This window comes from Castor canadensis, chromosome 4 (assembly GCF_047511655.1).
Source record: "Castor canadensis chromosome 4, mCasCan1.hap1v2, whole genome shotgun sequence".
NCBI lineage: Eukaryota > Metazoa > Chordata > Mammalia > Rodentia > Castoridae > Castor > Castor canadensis.
In genome coordinates, this window is record NC_133389.1 from 150,682,031 (window position 1) to 150,705,077 (window position 23,047).

The 23,047-nt window shown below is 43.4% G+C and overlaps 1 protein-coding gene across 1 annotated transcript in view; it reads left to right on the forward strand.

Moving 5' to 3' along the window:
• Nucleotides 1-23,047, forward strand: part of LOC141422709 (aldehyde oxidase 3-like) — a 109,949-nt gene that overhangs the window by 56,855 nt on the left and 30,047 nt on the right. The window contains 5 exon segments of the mRNA XM_074072308.1: nucleotides 13,743-13,830; nucleotides 14,854-14,940; nucleotides 17,236-17,427; nucleotides 17,622-17,849; nucleotides 22,799-22,886. Of these exon segments, the coding sequence (XP_073928409.1) occupies nucleotides 13,743-13,830; nucleotides 14,854-14,940; nucleotides 17,236-17,427; nucleotides 17,622-17,849; nucleotides 22,799-22,886 (683 nt within the window).

The window sequence follows — 23,047 nt, forward strand, 5'->3', positions numbered from 1 at the left end:
GTGGAGATAGTGGGCATCCTTGTCTAGTTCCTGATTTTAGAGGGAATGGTTTCAGTTTTTCTCCATTAAGTATAATGCTGGCTGTAGGTTTGTCATATATAGCTTTTATGATGTTGAGGTACTTTCCTTCTATTCCTAGTTTTCTTAGAGCTTTTATCATGAAATGGTGTTGGATCTTATCAAAGGCTTTTTCTGCATCTATTGAGATGATCAAGTGGTTTTTGTCTTTGCTTCTGTTAAGGTGGTTTATTACATTTATTGATTTTCATATGTTGAACCACCCCTGCATTCCTGGGATGAAGCCTACTTGGTCATGGTGAATAATCTTTTTGATGTGTTGTTGAATTCGGTTTGCCATTATTTTATTGAGGATTTTTGCCTCAATGTTCATTAAGGAGATTGGCCTATAGTTCTCCTTTTTGGAGATGTCTTTGCCTGGCTTTGGGATAAATGTTGAAAGGAATATGAGGTTTCAGCGGGCCCCAACCCCCTTGTTGGAGAAACCAGTACCAAACATCCCATGTAGATAAGATATAGAGTGTGAGGAATGCAAGATGTGAGGTACGAGCAAGATGTGCGGTACGTGCAAGATGTGAGGTACGTGCAAGATGTGAAGTACGTGCAGGATGTGCTCTGCCTGCTTGCCTAATGTTGATAATGAAAATATGCACGCCACTGCAGTCTATATAAGATTTCCCCTTAAGAGGCTCAGGGTCTTGCTTTCCTAACCGGTCCTGCGTGTCCGTGTGGGAGCTCGACCCTGGCTAGCCAGCCCAATAAACTCTGCTTTGTTGATTGCATTCACGCCTGGCTCTCTGTCTCTCGGGGAAATTGGAATCCGTGTCCTAACATTTGGAGGCCCCAGTGAGATTCCATTTTCATTTTCTCGAAGAGACAGAACTTGCCTGTGAGAAAGCAGGGGCGATCCCAAGTCCTAGGCATAGGGAGGGGATCCCAGACCCTCATTTGGAGGAACTTGAGTGTTCCATTTGGGCCGCGGCGGGGATTCGGCCAATCCCCAGGGAGATTCATTCTGGGAATCTCGCAAGGAGGACCACAGGGTCCTATTGGGAGAGGCTTTCCTCTCATTTGGGCTCGAGCATTTTAGGAACCCTGGCGCCAGGTAAAGAACTAATTGAGCTAGTCGACCGACCACCCGTCAAGTGGACGCCTTTCGGCCTGATATCCCAGTTGGACGGTGAGGAGGTTGAATGGGGTGCGCACCAATGTGAGAGAAGGACCGGTCCGAGCGAGTGCTGGAGAGTGTTATGTGTGTGTGGAATTATTGTTGCCTTTACCCTTTTTGTTCTATCTCTCTTGGTGTTTGAGTCTCCTTCCACAATGGGACAGGGACAAACAACCCCAAAGTCTCTGATCCTTTCTCACTTTTCAGAAGTTAAAGAAAGGGCCTTAAGTGCGGGTCTGGACATCAAGAAAGGTAAGTTCGACACCTTTTGTTCTGCAGAGTGGCCCACTTATGGAGTCGGGTGGCCCATTCAAGGTTCCCTCTCCCTAGATCTGATCACTAAGGTTAAAGCAGTCATTTTTCAGCCAGACAATCGAGGCCATCCAGACCAAGTTCCTTACATTTTGGTTTGGGAGGATCTGGTGAGGAGCCCTCCCCCTTGGTTAACAGTTTTTCTGACCCACCCCTCCAGTTCAGCCCCTGGGGCTAAAACCCCAGTCACGCCCGCCTTGGTCATAAAGGAGGAGGAAAAACTTCCTCTTCCCACCTTGACCGGTTCTAAAATTAGGGCATCTCCTTTACCATCTCCGGTCTTACCAGAGAGTTCCCCCCTTTACCCATCCCTCGCAGGGGCAGAGGAAGATCGGCCGCCTCCATACGTGACTCCCCCTGGCCAAGCCAGTGCTCCGGAGGAGGAAATTTCCTCATCCTCCTCAACAGGACTGGCAGCTGGAGGAGGAATGGGTCGAAGACTTCGCCCCCGAGGGATCCGGGAAAGGGAGGGGGAAGATGGGCCCTCCTCATCAACACATGGGGAGGAAACTGTCCCTACACTTCCAGTCCGGATGGTAGGCCAAGGGGGACCGGGAGGGGGGCAACAGTTTCAGTACTGGCCCTTCTCCTCCAGTGATCTATATAACTGGAGGATGCAGAACCCGCCCTTTTCTGAAGACCCCAAGTGTCTCATAGATCTCTTGGAGTCCATCATGCATACACACCGCCCCACTTGGGATGACTGTCATCAGCTGCTCAATACTCTTTTTACGACGGAGGAACGAGAGCGCATCCTCAACGAAGCGAGGAAGAACGTCTTGGGGGATAATGGGAGACCCACAACTCTCCAACCGGCCATAGACGAGGCTTTTCCCCTACGCCGCCCTGATTGGGATTTCGGGACCGCAGAAGGTAGGGAGCGTCTTCGGATCTACCGCCAGACTCTTATGGCCGGTCTCCGAGCGGCCGCTAGAAGGCCCACCAATTTTGCAAAAGTGAAAGCAGTCATTCAAGGGAAAAACGAAAGCCCAGCCGGTTTCTTAGAGCGCCTCTATGAGGCATACCGTCAGTACACCCCTATTGACCCTGAGGCGGACCTCCACCGGTCTGCTGTGGTACTTTCATTCATTAATCAGGCAGTCCCAGACATTAGGAGAAAACTCAATAAACAGGAAAACTTAGGGGAGATGACTATAAGGGAAATGCTACAGGTAGCGGAAAAGGTCTTTACCGCTAGGGAAACTCCAAAAGAAAGGGAGAAAAGACAGAGAAAGGAAGACAGGGAAGCCCAGGAGAAATTGAGAAAGGAGGACCGGGAGTTCCAGGCTAAGAAAAACCGAAAGCAACAGAGAGAAATGGCTCGTATTTTCCTAGTGGGTGTCCGGGACCAACCCAGGGGAGGGGGCCACGCCAGGACCCCGGATAAGGAACACTGTTTTTACTGTAAGGAAGCGGGGCATTGGAAGAGAGAATGTCCTAAGCTAAAGAAAAGAAGAGGGTTTGGAAGGAGACCGGGGGAAAACAGGGAAAGGGAACGAGCAGTAGAGCAGGCCAGAGTCTTCCTAGCCGGAGAAGAGGACTGAAGGAGACGGGGCTTGGACCCCTCCCCCGAGTCCTGGGTAACAATAAATGTGGAGGGGAAGCCGATAGGGTTCATGGTGGATACCGGCGCCCAATATTCGGTTTTAAACAAGGCACATGGACCTTTAAATAAGGCACGAACAAGTGTTGTTCAGGGGGCCACCGGTACGCAATTATGTACATGGACTACCAAAAGAAAGGTGAACTTAGGAAAACACCAGGTCACACACTTCTTCCTGGTTGTCCCTGAGAGCCCCGCTCCCCTGCTCGGACGGGACCTACTCACCAAAATAGGGGCCCATATCCATTTTGAACCGGATGGAATAATTGTGACTGATCGAGAAGGGAGCCCGATTCATGTCTTGTCTCTATCATTGGCTGACGAGCATCGTCTATTCGAGAGTCAACAGGAACCAGGAGGGGACATGACTCATTGGGTAAAAAGATTTCCCACGGCCTGGGCGGAGACTGCGGGAACCGGCCTCGCCAAACACCTCCCGCCCGTAGTTATACAATTGAAGGCTTCTGCTCTCCCCATTCGGGTGAAACAGTATCCTATGCCTGGGGAGGCCCGAAGAGGCATAGCCCCTCATATCCACAGGCTAATAAAGGAAGGAGTACTGTGGCCTTGTCAGTCTGCCTGGAATACTCCTCTGCTCCCCGTCCGAAAGCCGGGAAGCGGGGACTATAGGCCTGTGCAAGACCTACGAAAGGTAAACGAGCGGACGGAAGACATTCATCCCACCGTTCCGAATCCCTATACCTTGCTCAGCCACCTACCCCCCTCCCGAGTATGGTATACAACCCTTGATTTGAAAGATGCTTTCTTCAGCATTCCATTGTCAGAAATTAGTCAGCCGCTATTTGCTTTCGAATGGCAAGAAGATGGGGGGCAATCCGGACAGCTCACTTGGACCAGACTGCCGCAAGGATTTAAAAACTCTCCCACCCTGTTTAATGAGGCCCTGAGCCAGGACCTGAAATCTTTTCGTCGGAGTCACCCACAAGTCACTCTATTACAGTATATTGATGACTTACTATTAGCGGCAGAAACCCGAGAGGAGTGTATCAAGGCTACTGAACACCTGCTAACGGAATTAGGTGAGCTGGGGTATCGGGCAAGTGCCAAGAAAACTCACATCTGTAAAAGGTCAGTGACATATTTGGGTTATTGGATTGCAGATGGAGCAAGATGGCTGACTGATGCCATGAAACAGACTATTCTAGCTATCCCATCCCTGACCTCCACTAGGGGGGTGAGAGAATTCCTGGGCTCCGCGGGGTTCTGTAGACTCTGGATTCCAGGATTTGCGGAAATAGCCAGACCCCTATATGAGGCCACCAAAGAAACTCCAGATTGGAGTTGGGGAGAGAGAGAACAACAGGCTTTTGTTCAGCTAAAAGACGCTCTTTTGCAGGCCCCTGCCTTAGCCTTGCCAGATCCTACAAGACCATTCACTCTGTTTGTAGATGAGAAAAAGGGGGTAGCCAAAGGAGTCTTGACCCAACAGCTAGGTCCCTGGAAGAGACCAGTGGCATACTTTTCCAAGAAATTAGACGCAGTAGCGTCAGGATGGCCCCCCTGCCTCCGCATCATAGCGGCCATTGCCATTCTGGTGAGAGAAGCAGATAAACTAACCTTTGGACAGGCCCTCTGGGTAACAGCCCCTCACCCGGTGGAGGGAATCCTTAAACAACCCCCTGGGAAATGGATGACGAATGCCAGGCTCACTCACTACCAGGGGCTCTTGTTGGATTCCCCTCGGATCATATTCACAGATCCCGTAATCCTGAACCCTGCCACCTTGTTGCCTAACCCGGAACTGCGGACACCTGTCCATAACTGCAAGGAATTTCTCTCTGAAGTTACACAGGTACGGGCTGACCTAAAGGATACCCCCCTGTCCGACTGCAAATTAAACTGGTACACGGATGGAAGCAGTTTTTTCCAAGATGGAGCCCGAAGGGCAGGGGCAGCTGTAGTCGACCAAGAAGGAAATACTGTATGGAGTAGCGCCCTCCCACCCGGAACATCAGCCCAAAAAGCGGAATTAATTGCCTTGACAGAGGCCCTGGAGAGGGCAAAAGGAAAGCGAGTCAATATCTACACTGATAGCCGCTATGCTTTCGGTACCATCCATGTTCACGGGGCCATCTATCGCGAAAGAGGATTCCACACAGCAGAAGAAAAACATCTAAAGAACCTAGCTGAAGTCCAGCGTCTACTAATGGCAGTGGAAAAACCGAAGGCAGTGGCAGTGATGTATGTCCCAGGCCACCAGTCTGCCAAGACGCCGGAAGCTGTCGGTAACAACAGAGCAGATCAAGAAGCAAAGAGAGTAGCAATGGAGAGTCCTCTCATGGAGACAGGGCAACCTTCCACGGTTGCGGCGATAGACGTGCCGGTCCCAGAGCTCCCTCCGCTACCCCCCCGACCAGAATACTCCACAGAGGATTTCACTTGGATGAAAGCCCACTTCCCCTTTAGAGAAGGGGAAGACGGATGGAAAAGCGACTTGGAAGGCAAGTTAATTCTGCCTAAAAAACTCGGACGATTCCTGTTGGCTAACTTACATAAGTCCACTCATTTGGGGCAGAGAAAATTACTAGACTTGTTGACATCTGCGCAGCTCCGATTTCCGAACCAGACCATAGCAGTCCGCCAAATTGTGGAAGATTGTGCCAGCTGCACAGTCATGAAACCGGGACGAAGGGAGGGGCACCATACAGGTACTCGGGAACGGGGGAGGGCTCCGGAAAGAAATTGGGAAGTAGATTTTACTGAGGTAAAACCAGAAAAGTTTGGGTACAAATATTTGCTGGTATTTATAGATACCTTTTCAGGCTGGGTGGAGGCTTTTCCTACAAAAAAGGAGACGAGTCAGGTAGTGGCAAAGGCTTTGCTGGAGGAAATCATACCCAGATATGGGGTGCCCGAGGCAATTGGGTCAGATAACGGTCCGGCTTTTGTTAGTAAAGTCCTGCAGGGACTAGCCCAGGCTATGGGGGCCAATTGGAAGCTACATTGTGAATATAACCCCCAGAGCTCAGGGCAAATAGAAAGGATAAATAGGACACTAAAGGAGACTTTAGCCAAATTGGCCCTGGAGACTGGCGGTGATTGGGTGACGCTCCTTCCCTTAGCCATTTTCCGAGTCCAGAACTCCCCCTATGTCCATGGGCTAACTCCCTTTGAGATCCTGTATGGGGCTGCACCCCCCATCATTCAGAGGACCTTAAGCCCAGAACTAGGTGATTTGGCCCCAAATTACCTGACCATGTTGCAGGCTTTAGCTAAAGTGCAACAATGGATTTGGCCTTTAATTCAAGCATACCACGCTGTTAAGAGGGACTCGGCTCCGGAACATGGCATAGTCCCGGGTGACATGGTATGGGTTAAAAGGCATCAGTCCAAAACCCTAGAGCCTAGATGGAAAGGACCTTATGTTGTACTGTTTACTACCCCTACCACTCTTAAGGTTGACGGCATCGGACCTTGGATCCATTACTCCCACGTGCGTCGAGCCAATCATCAGAAACACGAAGAGGCCAGAGAGTGGACTGTACGGCGGCACCCAGACAACCCACTGAAGCTGAAGCTCTTGCGGCCCCCAAAACATGCAGAGTTTTCAGGAACCAACACAAATAAACTGGATGATCTCCCTGATCTTGCTCACTGCCCAGAGCGGGAGCCTTGCGGAAACCAACCCTCACCAGCCTTATAAACAAACCTGGATACTTACCGATGGGGAGACACACACCACCCTCAACGAGACCACTCACATCTCCCCATTGGGAACTTGGTGGCCAGAACTACAATTCTGCTTCAAAGACATCAATCCTGCCTACAAGGCCGCCGCCCCGGACATAGCTCGACGCTGGGGTTTTTATGCCTGCCCAGGGCACCAAAAGAATAAAGACTGTGGGGGGATACAATACTCCTTCTGTAAGTCATGGGCATGCGTCACATCTAACGATGGTGACTCAAAATGGGCAGTATCAAAGCCAGACCTGCTCACATTTGCATTTGTAAATGAGGCACCAAGGATAACACCCTGGAGAGGCAGCGGGGGGGGGCCCGATTTTCATGGGGGACACAGGTTTTGGGGGCCAAAGCCTTCCGAGTTCCAACCGGGGTTGCTGGCCCACAGATCTAGATAGAATCAAGGTCACTTTCACTGAAGCTGGCAAAATGGACACCCCTGGGTGGATACAAGGAAAGATATGGGGACTTGTGTTTTATACAACTGGATATCCTGGTTCAACCATAGTAGTCAGATTAAAAGTTGAGCCCACAGGGCCGCCATCCACAGCGTTAGGCCCTAATAGGGTACTTAGGCCACCCTATGTAAAGCCACCTCCCCGACCTTCCACAACTCACCACCTTTCCTTTACCACAGCTCTGGTTAGTGTAACAACTCCAAAACCATTAGAAACCCGCCCTTCCAGGGGAAACCCAAAACCCAGTCTCAGGACCAGGTCTAAAGACCCCCTCTGGGACATGGTGGACGCTGCATTCCTGACGTTAAACCACACCAACCCTAGCATGACTACCTCCTGCTGGCTGTGCTACAATGTGAGGCCCCCATTCTATGAGGCAATAGGGCTAAATATCACTTATGATAACTCAACCAGTGACAACCCCACCCAATGTGCCTGGGGAAACCGTAAAAGAGGTCTAACCATACGACAGGTAAGTGGCCAAGGAACTTGCTTAGGGAAGGTGCCAAGGGATAGACAAGGATTATGTACTGTTGTTACAAAAGGAAACAACAACTGGGGCAGCACTATTAAATGGATAGTTCCAAAGGGCGAGAAATGGTGGCTATGCTCACGGTCCGGGCTCACCCCTTGCCTATCAACTAAGGTGTTTAACAGCTCCAAAGAATTTTGTGTCATGGTGGCTGTGCTGCCCCGCATCCTGTATCATTCAGAGGAGAGTCTATATTCATACTGGAATACAAAAATGGTTAAAGGAAAAAGGAAAAAACGAGAGCCTATTTCTACTTTAACCATTGCTACCCTGCTTAGCTTAGGAGTGGCTGGGGCAGGGATCGGCATAGCCTCCCTGGCCACTCAACATAAAGGGATGTCTTCGCTGCGCGCAGCCATAGACAAAGATATAGAAAGAATAAAAACCTCCATTAGCCACCTGGAAAAATCCCTCACTTCTCTGTCCGAGGTAGTACTTCAAAACCGACGAGGTCTGGATTTGCTGTTCCTCCAAAAGGGGGGACTATGTGTTGCTCTAGGAGAAGAATGTTGTTTTTACGCTGACCATACCGGAGTTGTTCGTGACTCCATGTCTAAACTTCGAAAGAGTCTGGAACAAAGAAAACGAGAAAGAGAGGCCGGGGAAAGCTGGTTCGAGTCTTGGTTTAACCAGTCCCCATGGTTGGCTACCCTTTTATCTGCATTAGCAGGGCCAATAATAATCATCCTATTGCTTGTTACCATAGGACCCTGGATTCTAAACCGACTTATGACTTTTGTCAAAAGTCGAATTAATACTATCCAACTTCTGGTCCTCCGCCAACAATATCAGGCTCTTCATCCTCTTGAGAATGATTCCTCAATTTAGGCCGTAAGAAAGGGGGGAATGAAAGGAATATGAGGTTTCAGCGGGCCCCAACCCCCTTGTTGGAGAAACCAGTACCAAACATCCCATGTAGATAAGATATAGAGTGTGAGGAATGCAAGATGTGAGGTACGAGCAAGATGTGCGGTACGTGCAAGATGTGAGGTACGTGCAAGATGTGAAGTACGTGCAGGATGTGCTCTGCCTGCTTGCCTAATGTTGATAACGAAAATATGCACGCCACTGCAGTCTATATAAGATTTCCCCTTAAGAGGCTCAGGGTCTTGCTTTCCTAACCGGTCCTGCGTGTCCGTGTGGGAGCTCGACCCTGGCTAGCCAGCCCAATAAACTCTGCTTTGTTGATTGCATTCACGCCTGGCTCTCTGTCTCTCGGGGAAATTGGAATCCGGGTCCTAACACTAGAAGTTTAGATGTATCATTAGGTCATTGATTTGAGATCTTTCAGTCTTTTTAATATATGCAGTCATCGCTATAAACTTTCCTCTCAGGACTGCCTTTTTGTGTCCCATAGGTTCTGGTGGGTTGTGTTTTCATTTTCATTGTCTTCCAGGAACTTTTTAATTTCCACTTTTATTTCATCAATGACCCATTGTTCATTTAATAATGAGTTATTCAGTTTCCAGCTGTTTGCATGTTTTTTGTCTTTATTTTTGTTGTTGAGTTCTAGTTTTATTGCATTGTGATCAGATAGAATGCATGGTATAATTTCTATTTTCTTATATTTGCTGAGGTTTGCTTTGTGCCCTAGGATATGATCTATGTTGGAGAAGGTTCCATGGGCTGCTGAGAAGAATGTATATTGTGTAGAAGTTGGATAAAATGTTCTGTAGATATCAACTAGGTCCATTTGATCTATGGGATATTTTAGATCTTGGATTTCTTCATTGATTTTTTTGTTGGATGACCTATCTATTGATGATAATGGGGTGTTAAAGTCTCCCACAACCACTGTGTTGGCGTTAATATATGCTTTTAGGTCCTTCAGGGTATGTTTGATGAAATTGAGTGCATTGACATTGGGTGCATATAGGTTGATAATTGTTATTTCCTTTTGGTCTATTTCCCCTTTTATTACTATGGGATGTCCTTCTTTATCTCATTTGATCAATGTAGGTTTGAAGTCTACTTTATCAGAGATAAGTATTGCTACTCCTGCCTGTTTTCAGGGGCCATTGGCTTGGTAAATCTTCCAGCCTTTCATCCTAAGCCTATGCTTATTTCTGTCGGTAAGATTCAACAAATTGTTGAATCTTCCTTTTTAATCCAGTTTGTCAAACGGTGGCTTTTGATGTGGGGAATTAAGTCCATTAACATTAAGTGTTACTACTGATAGGTATGTGGTGATTCCTGTCATTTAGTTGTCTTAGTTGTTTGAAGGTTTGATTGTGTGTACCTAAATCGAGGTTACTCTCTACTTTCTTGCTTTTTCTTTTCCTGCAGTTTGGTGCTGCCTGCCCTTTTGTGGTTATGTTGGGTTTCACTTTCTGGTACAGAATCTCTTGAAGAATCTTTTGTAATGGTGGCTTTGTGGTCACATTTTGTTTTAGTTTGTGCTTATCATGGAAGACTTTTATTGCTCCATCTATTTTGAATGATAGTTTTGCTGGGTAGAGTATCCTGGGGTTGAAGTTATTCTCATTCAGTGCCTGGAAGATCTCACCCCATGCTCTTCTTGCTTTTAATGTTTCTGTTGAGAAGTCTGCTGTGATTTTGATGGGTTTACCTTTGTATGTTACTTGTTTTTTCTCTCTTACAGACTTCAATATTCTTTCTCAAGTCTCTGTACTTGTTGTTTTAATGATTATATGCCATGGGGTAGTTCTATTTTGGTCTGGTCTGTTTGGTGTTCTGGAGCCCTCTTGCATCTGTATGGACATAGATTTTTCTAGATTTGGGAAATTTTCTGTTATTATTTTGTTGAATATATTTTGCACTCCCTTTGCTTGCACCTCTTCTCCTTCTTCAATGCCCATGATTCTCAGGTTTGGTCTTTTGATGGAGTCGGTGAGTTCTTGCATTTTCTTTTCACAGGTCTTGAGTTGTTTAATTAGTAGTTCTTCAGTTTTTCCTTTAATTACCATTTCATCTTCAAGTTCTGAGATTCTGTCTTCTGCTTGTTCTATTCTGCTGGATTGGCCTTCCATTTTGTTTTGCATTTCTGTTTCGTTCTTTTTTCTGAGGTTTTCCATATCCTGAGTGGTTTCCTCTTTAATGTTGTCTATTTTTGTCCTGAGTTCATTTATCTCTTTATTGATCATGTTCTTTGTTTCACTTTGGTGTTTATATAGTGCTTCTATGGTTTCTTTTATTTCTTCTTGTGCTTTTTCAAATTCTCTATTTTTGTTGTCTTGGAATTTCTTGAGTGTCTCTGGTACATTTTGGTTGACCCTATCCAGTATCATCTCTATAAAATTCTCATTGATTACTTGGAGGATTTCTTCTTTCAGATTATTCTTGTGGGCTTCATTGGGTTATTTGGCATAGTTTATCTTCGTTTTGTTGGAGTCTGGATCTGAGTATCTGTTTTCTTCATTTCCCTCTGGTTCCTGTTCTAATTTTTTGCTGTGGAGAAACTGGTTTCTCTGTTTTTTCTGTCTTCCCATCACTGCCTTTGGTATTGTTACTGTCCCTGTACTGTGTTCAATTAAGTATTTTCTAGCTTGTAATAATAACAATTGTGATATTTAGAATGGAGGGGTGAGAGGAGAGGGAAAGCAAAGAAGGTAAAGAAAAAGGGAAAAACAAATAAACAAGTAAAAAGCAAACAAAAAAAAACAGTGTCAAAGATATAAACAGGGAGAGAGATAGTGTACTAATCAACAGTAAGCTAAACAGACATTAGATAGAAAGAGAGAGGATTTAAAAAAAAACTCCAAGTTCAAATGCAATAAAGTTTCAGTCTTATAATTTTGGTGTTAGTCCCTCAGCCTCCAATCCTGGAGATGGTGTCTCAGAAGTTGTTCTGTCATTGTCTCATCAAAGGGGAAAAAAACAAAACACAACAAAGTGTCCCAAGTTCAAATGCAATACAGTTTCAGTAAGTTTTTCAGCATGCAGATGTAGTTCAGTTGTTGTCTCATCTAAGAAGAGAAAAAGAAAAAATAAGGGTCTGGAGACAGTTTTTCTGTGAATGTCTATCTGAGGCTGTGGCTCACCTGCCAGCTGCTGTCAGCCTGCTGTTGCTGGAGGCTTTATTTATGCAGATCTCAGGAGTGAGCTTAACACTCACTTAGCCCCTCAGGCTTTGTCTACTTAGAGTTCTCCTGGGTGTGACCACCACTGCTACAAGCTTTCCCCTTTCCAAGCACACTGGGGAGGTGTCACTGCACCAGCTTTCTCAGGCCAGCATGTTTATTTACAGTTGACATAGGAAGTGGACCCTCCCCCCTCTCCTGTGGAGTTTTCCTCCCACTGCCACTTTTACAAGCTTTCCCACTCCAAGGTTGCTTGGTGTGTGCCACTGCTCCTGCCTTCTCCGGCTGGCTTGTTTATTTACAGTTCTGTAAGGGATTGCCCCTTCCCCACTCTTCAGTGCTCAGGGCGCCTTGCCCTCTTTGCTATGTCTTTTTGTTGTTGTTGTTTATTCAGTTTGGTTTTTTTCTCTTTTTTCCCTGGGTGAAGGTTGGTCTGTCCAGGAGGCTATGCTGATATGGCCCAGGGTTGTCTGTGGGAGTACTGCATGGCACTTAGCTCATTTGGTGATCTGAGACTTCCCAAGTGGTCTAGGAGCTGGTGTCTGGTGGCGCGGGAGCCCTCCTAGTTTCTCCATTTAATGTGGAGTGGGGATGCTATGCATGGGCTGGGGGTGTGAAGGGGTTAGAGTTTTGACTCTTCTCAGTGGTTTTTCCTGTAAGGTGTATCTCCAGCATCTGTCCAAGATTTTACTTTAGGAAGCACGCTTTCTGCTTCCTCCCTCTAGTCGCCATCTTGGAATCTCTCTCAAACTTTTTGAATTGTGTAACAACTGCATGTATTACCTATTCAAAAAATAAGTTATTTATAGCCATTACTGATGCACACAGCTAGTAAAGAATGCTGAAATAATGCTGGTAGAGAGCAGATCATAAATTCTGCTTCTCTAAACCAAACCAAGTATGTTCTCATGTAATCAAGCATCCAGGGAGAGTACTCAGGAATTGTGAGCCATTACACACACACACACACATACAATGTTTCAGAAAAGGACAATATTGCAAAGACACAGGCGTATGTTAAATTTTAGCAGTACCAACCAACCATATTTAGGTAGACCATGATTGCAAGACTTTAATATATGATGTAATCCTAAGTGAAATGCAAAAAGTTGGGTCACTATGCTGAAGAGATGCCAGCAGGTGTCTGTGTATGGGAATTATGATCAAAGTGGTATTGATTTTCTTAGAAGGTGGTAAAGGTGAAATAGCCAGAGAAGATCCCAGAATCCCCCAACTTCAGTCATCTGGATATATGAAAATTAAGGCTCAGACAAGGGGATGCCTGTTGAAAGAGGAGACAAAATCCTAGAAATGTTGTAGAAGAAATAAATGGCAGTATTTGAACATGAATTGGTATCTGGGTGAAGAATATGAGAAATAAAGACTTCAAACTGAGCTTGCAGGTTTACTGATCATTGATGCCACTGATATAAATGAAGAATACACCCACTGAAAATAATAAAGGAATCAGAAACCAAACTTCAGAGAGTTTAACACTCTCAAATTACTCTGAGGGAAAAATTCAGCATGTTACTGTTAGCACTCTTAAAAACTGTGATTTACTGACAGGAGACATGCTCAGTGTGAGGCCCTGAGTTCAAACCCCATCCCACCAAAGAAAAGAAAAAACTGAGTTTAGGCCCAAAACAACTACCATAAATGCTCTAACATGATTTCTAAGAAAGATTAATAGAACAGGAACTTCTTAAACATACAGATAACCTCCTAGCTGCCTCATTCATCATGAAGAAGCAGTAAACTCATAACTTCCTTGTCTTTCCTGAGAGTAGCTCTCCTCTTTCTCTTTCTTGTATGTGGATAGAAAACAAATGGTTCATGAAACATTCCATAAACCTGAACTCAAAATCTCAAATCACTTAAAATTGTCATTCTATTTCTTTCTCTCTAGGACTGGCTGCCCAATCCATTTTATTCTAGAACATGAGGAGGACATGTTGATAACTGGAGGCCGGCACCCACTCCTGGGGAAATACAAGGTAAGTGGACAGGAAAGGCACCAAACCAATTCAGTGATATGCTAACTTGCAGTTTCAAATCTATATAGAGCCCTGTGCTCACCCCCACAGTGATGTTCACCAAGCCTAGTTACTGCCCAGTGTGACACTTGAGTCAGTGCATATAAAAGAAAAGGGAATACTAATGCAGGGAATGAGAGAAAGGCTAAAAGCAACACAGAAGTATGAGCAAAGCTCTGGCATTTTTAGGTTTCTCCATTTCTGGGGACTTTCAGAATCGAAACTTTAGGATTTGGTGTGACACTTTTCTGAGCTTGAGTCATCCCGTGCATTCATTAGTCTAGTTACAGAACTGCTTCCACCTTTTGGTAGGATATTCCACCTTTGGCAACCTCATTACCACAGAATATAGCCTTGTTTCTAGAAGGGAGCAGAAAATATTGCAATAAAATAAGCTTCACAAGACTCCAACTCTACCCCAGGGATTTCAGCCCATAAGAGAGGAGCTTTGGTTATCACGCAGAGCTTTATCAACCAACTAAAAGTATGGATGGCTTTTTACTCCTCCATAGATCAGAAGCAAATCCCTGTTCAGATGTTGAGAGAGAGAGAGACTTACTATTGCTATGTGTGATACACTGATACTTTCTTTTCTCTCCTTCTTTCTTACCTCTCCTTCCCTCTTCCCCTCGCCCCCCTCTTCTCTCCCTTCCCCTACTCCCCTGTCTCTTTTCCTCTCCTTCTCTTTTACTTATTCTTTTAAATACACTGGTCCCAACTGAATCAGTTTATTTCATAACTTACTAATACATGATAGTTTTGTTCCTGTTGTTACACATGAGGATATTGAGGCATAGAAAGGTGGAATGGGCAGCCCAAGCAAAATGGTCGAGCCAGAGTTTGAGCATAGGCAGGCTCACTCCCCAGCAACACTCTTACCAGGACTGGAAGGAACTCCAGTCCAACAATGACACTATTCCAATGCTTCAGACGTAGTCTCACACCCCACACACTCATAGAAGTAATGCTATTTACTGCTCACAGGTTGGTTTTATGAACAACGGGAAAATTGAGGCAGCAGACATTGAATATCACATCAACGGAGGCTGCACACCAGATGATTCTGAACTGGTATGTGACTTGCAAAAACACCTGGGATCCCAGTTCTTTGACAGTAGATTTAATGTTCACTGGGTTTCTGTGAGTACCGGCTTAAGTACTGGTTTCTCAGAGTACAGACTTAGGTCTGTTGTGTCCACTGACCCAAGGCCACTTGTCATGGAATGTAAATTGTGAGCAAAGATGAGTTAAATGCTTCTAGATCTCCACCACCCTCTGTGAGGCAACCAGGGAGCTGTAGATACTCTGCAGCTCTGAGAAACCCTTCGAAGAGACCAGCCAACATTTACTTTCCTTTTTCTGTGCTGTAGAGTTGGGGCATGACCTTTGATGAATGCCTTGGTTGCCCCCCAGAAAACTTCCACAGCACACAGCTCAGTACTCCATTTCTCCTTTCTTCCCAACATCCTCTGCCTAAGCAAGGAGGTTATGTGTGTGGGTGTCAGGGAAGGGCACTCTTGGCTTCTGGAAGGAAGCCAGGGCTTTGGGACTATCCCAGGCAAACCTCTCCTCTGCTTACAGGAAACATTTTACCTACAATCCCCAGTACCTACTCTCCCACTCAGATCCTGGGCCTCATCTAGGCTCTTGTCCAGAGCTATCCATGCAGTGCCTTATGTTACAAAATCACATGGAGTCCTTCCTACAGCCCCTGTCACTCAAAAAGTAGGTATGGATATATCACTGACCTATTTGGCTTTTTCCTCTGTTCTTATTAAACATTTCCACCTATTCTAGAAGCTTCAGAGCTTGTCTTTTCTCCACTTTCTCATCTCAGCAGAGGAAAGTCCACCCACCCATTGCATTTGCTTACCAAGGAGCCCTAGAGTAAGAATCCACAGTCTGCTCCACTTACTGATGGAATTCTCATGACCCTCTTATGGTTTCATGATACATAAAGTTACTTGTTTTTAATTCTTAAAATTAATGTATTCTGACTTTTTTTAAAAAAAAAAAATATTTCTATAGCGCCTTGAAGAAGATGCTGTCCTGAGACCCAGCAAAGAGTTGTTGGACCCACCTGCTCAAAAAGCTGAGAATGACTATACACATCTGGCAGGACTGTTCTGTCAGTTCTTTTTTCCTCATGGAGTCACAGTCAGTGATTCAGGAGTCACATTCAGGAGTCACTCTATGCCACTGATACCAAAATGCAGTGGTCCTTCACTATCCAGAGGGGACTGGTTCCCTTGCAGATACCAAAAGTTGCAGGTGCTCAAGTTCCTTATAGTAAAATGACATAATATTTGCATATAACCTACACACATTCTCCCATATGTTTTACATCATCTCTAGATTACTTATAAAGCCCAATACAGTGTAAGACAGGTGCCAATGGCTCACTTCTGTAATCCTAACCATTTGGGAGGCTGAGATCAGGAGGATTGCAGTTTGACGCCAGCCCAAGCAACTAGTTCATGAAACCACCATCTCCAAAATAACCAGAGCAAAGTGGATAGGAGGTGTGGATCAAGCAGTAGAGTGCCTGCTTTGCAAGTGCAAAGAACTAAGTTCAAATCCCAGTCCCACCAAAAAAAAATACAGTGTAAATAGTTGCAATACTATATTGTGTGAATAACATTAAAAGAGTCTACACATGTTCAGTGTAGACAGAATGTTTTTCTAACTCTTTTGATGGGAGGTTGGTTGAATTCTCAGATATGGAAACCTCAGATACAGAGGGCCATCTGGAATTTGGTCAGGTAATTATCAAACACTTTGGGTTTCCTTGGTTTTCCTGTTTTAAGTATGCTGGAAAAAATGGAAAAGACCCCAGGAAATAGTAAAGAAATTGGAGTCTCTGACCTAAAGAAAGCAAAGTCTGACTATTCATACTACTCATAATATTTTGGGGGTATCAGAGAATTTTTTAATGTTAACTTAAGCTAATGTTAAGCAATTTCTATTTCCACCAAATACAGAACATAAATTACTGAAGTACCTTTTGGGTTTCTTTCTGTGCTGGGGATTGAGCCCAGGGTCTTGAACATGATAAGCACACACTCTACAATGAGCTTTACCTCCAGTCCTTAGAAATATCCCTTATCTACCCATATAAATATGGACATACATATGTATAAATGAAATCCACATAATGTAAAATTAAGTAGCTAGTCCCTCAGGTAGGTAGCCAGGGAACTTTGAGATTCCTCTTCATGGTGGTGTTGAGAATTGGATAGAGTAATACATCTCAGCGAGGCTGTCATTTCTCCTACCTGGATGAGGAATTTGACGAGTGCCTACTTTAGGTGACATCAATCCATATTTCATTATTTTAATCTACTCTTCCCCTTGGCACATTTGCAGGTAATAGAATATGCCTTGCTCAAACTGGAAAATGCTTATAAGATCCCCAACCTGCGTGTCCGAGGCCAGGCCTGCAAGACCAATTTACCATCCAATACAGCCTTCAGGGGGTTCGGTTTTCCCCAGGCAGCATTTGTAACAGAGACATGGATGACCGCTGTGACAACCAAATGCCACTTACCACCAGAGAAGGTACCAGGAACTGATTACCAAAAAAAAGGGGGGATCTTTAAATAGATAAGGGCACAGTCTTTCAGTTCATAAGATGACATTGTCTCTTAAATGCTTTATTTTCATGCTGGCTCCATAATATTTTACAGCTAATCTCTATTTGGGACTCACTCTCTATGGATCTTGTTGTGAAGTGTGGCATTTTAATCCACCAGGTTAGAGAGTTAAACATGTACAAGACGATTGATAGGACAATTCACAAGCAAGAATTTGATCCAAGGAATCTGATAAGATGCTGGCAAAAATGTATGGAAAATTCTTCATACTACAGCAGAAAAAAAGCTGTAGAGGAATTTAACCAACAGAGTTTCTGGAAGAAGAGAGGAATTGCAATTATCCCAATGAAATTCTCAGTTGGATATCCCAAGACATTTTATTATCAGGTAAAATTTTCAGAAATGCTTGTAAGACTGAAAAAAAATCCAAGGGCTTATTGTAAAAGCAATTCCAGAGGTTGTGGTACTGATTTGGCAGATTTGTTTCTTTGGCTTTAGTGGCTATGGTGCTATGGGTTGAATAGTGCTGATAACAGAGAAGCCCCTACAAGGAAAATGCCACAGGTCTAATTTATAGATCATCTGAGGACTGCCTTAAATCACAGTCTCATTTAATATCTGTTATGTTTTGGTGTAACCCTTAAGCATTACTTCTGAAAGTAGTTTCTGACCTATAACATTGGCCCTATATTACCCACTCTTGCTTCTTAACTCTTACAGTTCTACTGTGCCAAAATTACTGATTTCCCTTTAGGGCTCCTCACTTTAGGCTAAAAGATAGGCCCTTGTCTTAGTTATCTGTTTATTCCCCAATCAAGCACATATCTGTATGGATGGATAGTTGGTTGGATGGATAATAGGTAGATAGATACATTGTTATATGAATGAGAAGTGATGGAATTTTTGTTAGGTCTTTCTTTGTAATTTCCTTGAAACTGTTCTACAAGTTCTAGGGCAATAAGTTAGAGCTGTATGGTCCTTCCTACACAGGACAAGTGGAATCACTGGGTCGTACCCAGAACACACAAACATATTGTGGCAAAATATCTATAGCTATTTCAAGGAACATATTTCACCTTGGGAGTGTGAAAGTAGTCAGAAGCTAATAATGAGTCTTTTGAAATCATAATTAGGCAGTCATAGCCCTGAAAATGTAATCAAAGTGGAAGTTCAAGACCAAAGGCCCAAATTCAGAGGTTCCACATGTCAGTTTTTGCCACTTGTCCCAGCACACAAAAATCAAAGATGAGTAGTGGTGAAAGGCAGAGAAAGATTTATTGTGCAGCACAGGCATGCTGTGGGAAGAGGAAAGGAAGCCTTTCACCCCATCTTCACAGCACAGGCGGGAGCTTTAGATTTAAGTAGAGGAAAAGTTGTAGAAGGAGAAGAAAGGTATGTATAATTATTAAGCAGTCCCAGGAAAAGTGTGGTCTGGTTGAACATTATTGAGAGGTTCTGGAGAAGTTGTCATCATTTGAGGGGAGAAATATGGTCACAATTAGAAAGTCATTGTTATCTGGGGGCAATTTCAACTCTTGTCACAAGATGCTATAAATCAGTCCTATCCTTCCTGGATTCCAATGTGATTGCAGAGGAGAGAGACTCAGAGTAAAGGAGACAAATGTAAAGCTTGGGATGCTAAGCTTTTATCCTGCTTTTAGTTACCCTTTGGACATTTTCAGGCCCAAGTGAGGCATCAGTGCCTTTCAGCAAAAGTAGTTTCTAAGTAGCTGTTAGAGTATTGTTAGTGGGATTTTAGGATAATGTTATACAAGAATAGAGTTTTACAGGGTTGTATTAGAAGAAAAAACAGATGAAAATAGCTAAACATTCCCACACTGAATATTCATGGGCTCCTTGTCTAAGAGATGAGACTATGAAGTAACTTCTCATGCTTCCAGCAACTACCTTCCCGTGGTAGCCCTGGCAGAGGAAGCAACTCCAGGGCATTAACTTGCCTGGAGCTGGCTCACATGCCAGCTTCAGCAATTCTGTTGCTCTCTTTGCACCTTGCCAATGGGTGATTTGGAGACATAATTCTTCCTGTGCAAGCAAATTTCTTTCAGGTGTTTAACCACACCCCAAACTATGATTGAAAGAAACCATTGAGCTCAGAGAAGAGAATGACTAATTTAGCTTTTCTAAAATTCAAATTCATAGGGTCTGGTGGCATGGCTCAAGTTGTAGAGTGCCCACCTAACAAGAGCAAGGCCCTGAGTTCAAACCCCAGTACCACAAACAAGCAAATTCAAATTCAGCTTAACTCTGATGTGCCCTGTTTCCCAGAACATTCCTATCAACCCCTCTCCAAATTTACCTGACCAGGATTCTATTTGCTCAAAACATTCTCTGCTCCGCTCTTACAGATGATAGCCTGAGGTCACAAATTGTACCCATCTGGTAAAATCTCTATTTAATGAGGGACTTCTAGAGGTAGTACCTAAATATCTATGTTTCCTGGTTTAGGAACCTGTGACACCACTGAGAGTCCCACCCCTACAAGACAAGGTGACACCAAGCATTATTTACCCCTAACCACACAGATGGCTGCTTAGCATACCTCCTTTCAGAGATAATTGTTACAATGTATTTCAGTGATCAATATTCTTTTCTTAATGAAAATAACCTTATTGCTTTGGTTGTGGTTCTGTAAATAATATGTGCTTACTATTACAACAAAATTTCTTAATGATATAAAAAGTTTCAAGAAAAAAATTTAAATCATCTGGAAGCCCACTATGTAGAGAAAACTGCCATTAATATTTTGTTAATATCTTTTTCTATACTTCTCTATGCAAATATGCACATACCTATATAATTTTATACAATTGCCATCATTTTATACTTGCTGTGTTTAGTTACAAATACATTTGAAAAAGATGTTCTTTTTTGTTCTTTTGTTTCAGTGGAGGTGGGATTATTGCCTCCCCCCACTTTCCATATCCACCACCAGCCACCAGGGAGCCAATGTTAGTAGTCTGGGGTACATCCTTCCATTTCTTTCTCTTTGCACAAATAATACTAAGGAAACATTCACATACATAAATGGATGTTAGGTTTATGATGTCATAACATCTTTGTGTAAGAATGATCCTCTCACCTCCCACTTACTATCTTTTTTCCTTCCCTATTGAATAAAGCAAATTGAAACTAACTTAGTATTAAACTCAGCACAGCATCTCCAACACCTCCTCATTGACCCATGACCTCGTCCAGGTGACAAGTTCAGAGTTTGCACATGCATCTGATACTGAATGAGTGTGTGACCCTGACAGGTTTCGAGTTCTCATCTTGGTTTCCTCATCTGCAGAGCAGGAATAGTAAAACAAGCCTCACAGAACTTAAATAACACAAAACATCCGGAAGCATTTTTAAATTAGAAAGTTTGTCTGACAATGTTGGAAAGGTAAAGAAAGTGTGATGCAGTCCTTAATGGTGGGACTGGTTGTTACCCAAAGAGGTCAGATGGAATTGTTTCCATCCTGGCACAATTGGCAGACTCAGGGCAGTAAGTACATGGTAGAGTAGGGCCACTTACACTGCTAGGAGTTTTTTAACAAATTTTATAAAATTCACCCATTTAAGATGTACAATTCAGTCAGGTATCTTAAGAAAATATATGTACAATTCAATAGTTTGAAGTCTATTCATAGAGCTGTGCAACCATCACCACAACCTAATTTTAGATTAATTACCTCTTCCAAAAACAAAACCCTTCATACCCACTATCACTGCTAGGAATCTATTGATGAAAATAAATTTTCAAAATGTATTTGCCAAGCAGTATATGCAATGATGTTCATTGTTGGAAGATATTGCTACAAGAGTGCAAACAGCAAAACAAAAGCCTGCACAAAACATTCCTCATTTGGAAACTTTTTAAATGAATTATGGCACATATGTATGATGGAATATTAGGCAAATATTAAAACCAAGGAAGTAGATCTATATATGCTGATACAGAAAAGTACCCAAGATAGATTAAGTTTTAAAAATCAAGAACTGAATAGTGTTTATCCAATCACAGCTTTTGTAAAAATCATATCACAGTTATGGAATATTCATAAAAAGTTCTGAAAGGAATTGAAACAAATGGATGATTGATTTCGCTTAGGAAGAGGGTCTGGGCTGATGTGTGGACAATGAAGCACTCACTCTTTACCTTGTATCTTTATGAAAAGTTTGATTTCTTAACTAGGTACATACAGGTGCTCATTTTCCCTCCTATGGAACCTTTGAGGCCAGATGTAAAAGTTTATGATCCATAATACATCATTTATCATATAGTGTATGGGCAACACACTAGATTCAAGAATGGTGATTTGTCTGCATTGAAGTATATGATTACTCTAAGTGAAGTTTTTGTTTGTTTTTGTTTTTATTTTGAGACAAGTTCTCATGATGTGTTCTAGGCTGGCCTCAATTCTCTATCCTCTTGTCTCAGCCTCCCCAGTGTTGGAATTAGAGATGATCTCCATTGTGCTTGGCTCACTAAGTAAGATTTTTAAAAAAGACTATGCACCTTACTTCATTGGATAAGATTCAATTAAGTTTCTGTACCAGACAGGTTTTCAGAAGTTTTGGAATTCAGAATTGCAATTAAAAGATTATAGACTTATATTAGCATTTATCAATTTTTCTTATAAGAAAGGCATGTGGGCAATGAAATTGTGGATGAATGAAGATTTGTTTCTTATATTTTCCTCTGTGGTTCTTTGCCTGCTGTTTAATTCCCAGAAGTAATCAGGAATAACACACTCAGAAGAGGAAAGAGAAAGAATACACTAGGATAGAATGTCAATCCCCAAATGACAAATTATGGCCAACAAAGTTCAGTGGGCACCAGATTCCACTAGTTACTAACAGCTCAGGTTAGTTTGTTATTTCTGTGCAGAGTGAGCAACTCTGCTAGTTGAATTCAAGTTCACACTAGAAAAGACTCAGAAAAAAGGACAATGCCCAGTAGGCAAATGAAGTATAACTAGTTAATGCTACTGAGAAGGGTGGAGAATGTAACAGTGCATGACTACATTCTAACAAGATATATACTTAGGGCTTTCCTAAGGGCAGCACCTTTGCTGTCCTCAGATGGCACACACCTTTGAGGATCCATTAGCCCTGTAGCAATGAAAACCTAGCTTTATTTCAGTGACTTTGAGTACTTCATTTGTGACTGTCTCACTGTCAAATATTCAAGAACAGGGCTGGGGATGTAGCTCAGTGGTAAGCCCTTGCCTAGCATGTGCAAAGCCCTGGGTTTGATCCCTAAAACTATCAAAAAAAATATATATCAAATACAAATGGCAGGAATAACAGATTTCTAATTCAATTTTCAGGCTGCTGCTCTGGTTCACATCTACACAGTTGGATCTGTATTAGTTACTCATGGCGGAATTGAACTGGGATAAGGTATTAATGATACAGGTAAGAGAAATTATTTCAATTTTTCCATCAACAAAAATTAGGCTTTATAAAATATTGCCAGACAAATTAGCTTTGGGCTTTGTGATGCAATGATCAGATGCCCACAAGTCTCCCTAGTTGCTCATTCTGGATTACCTGGCAATGAGCCAGTTGGAATTCAG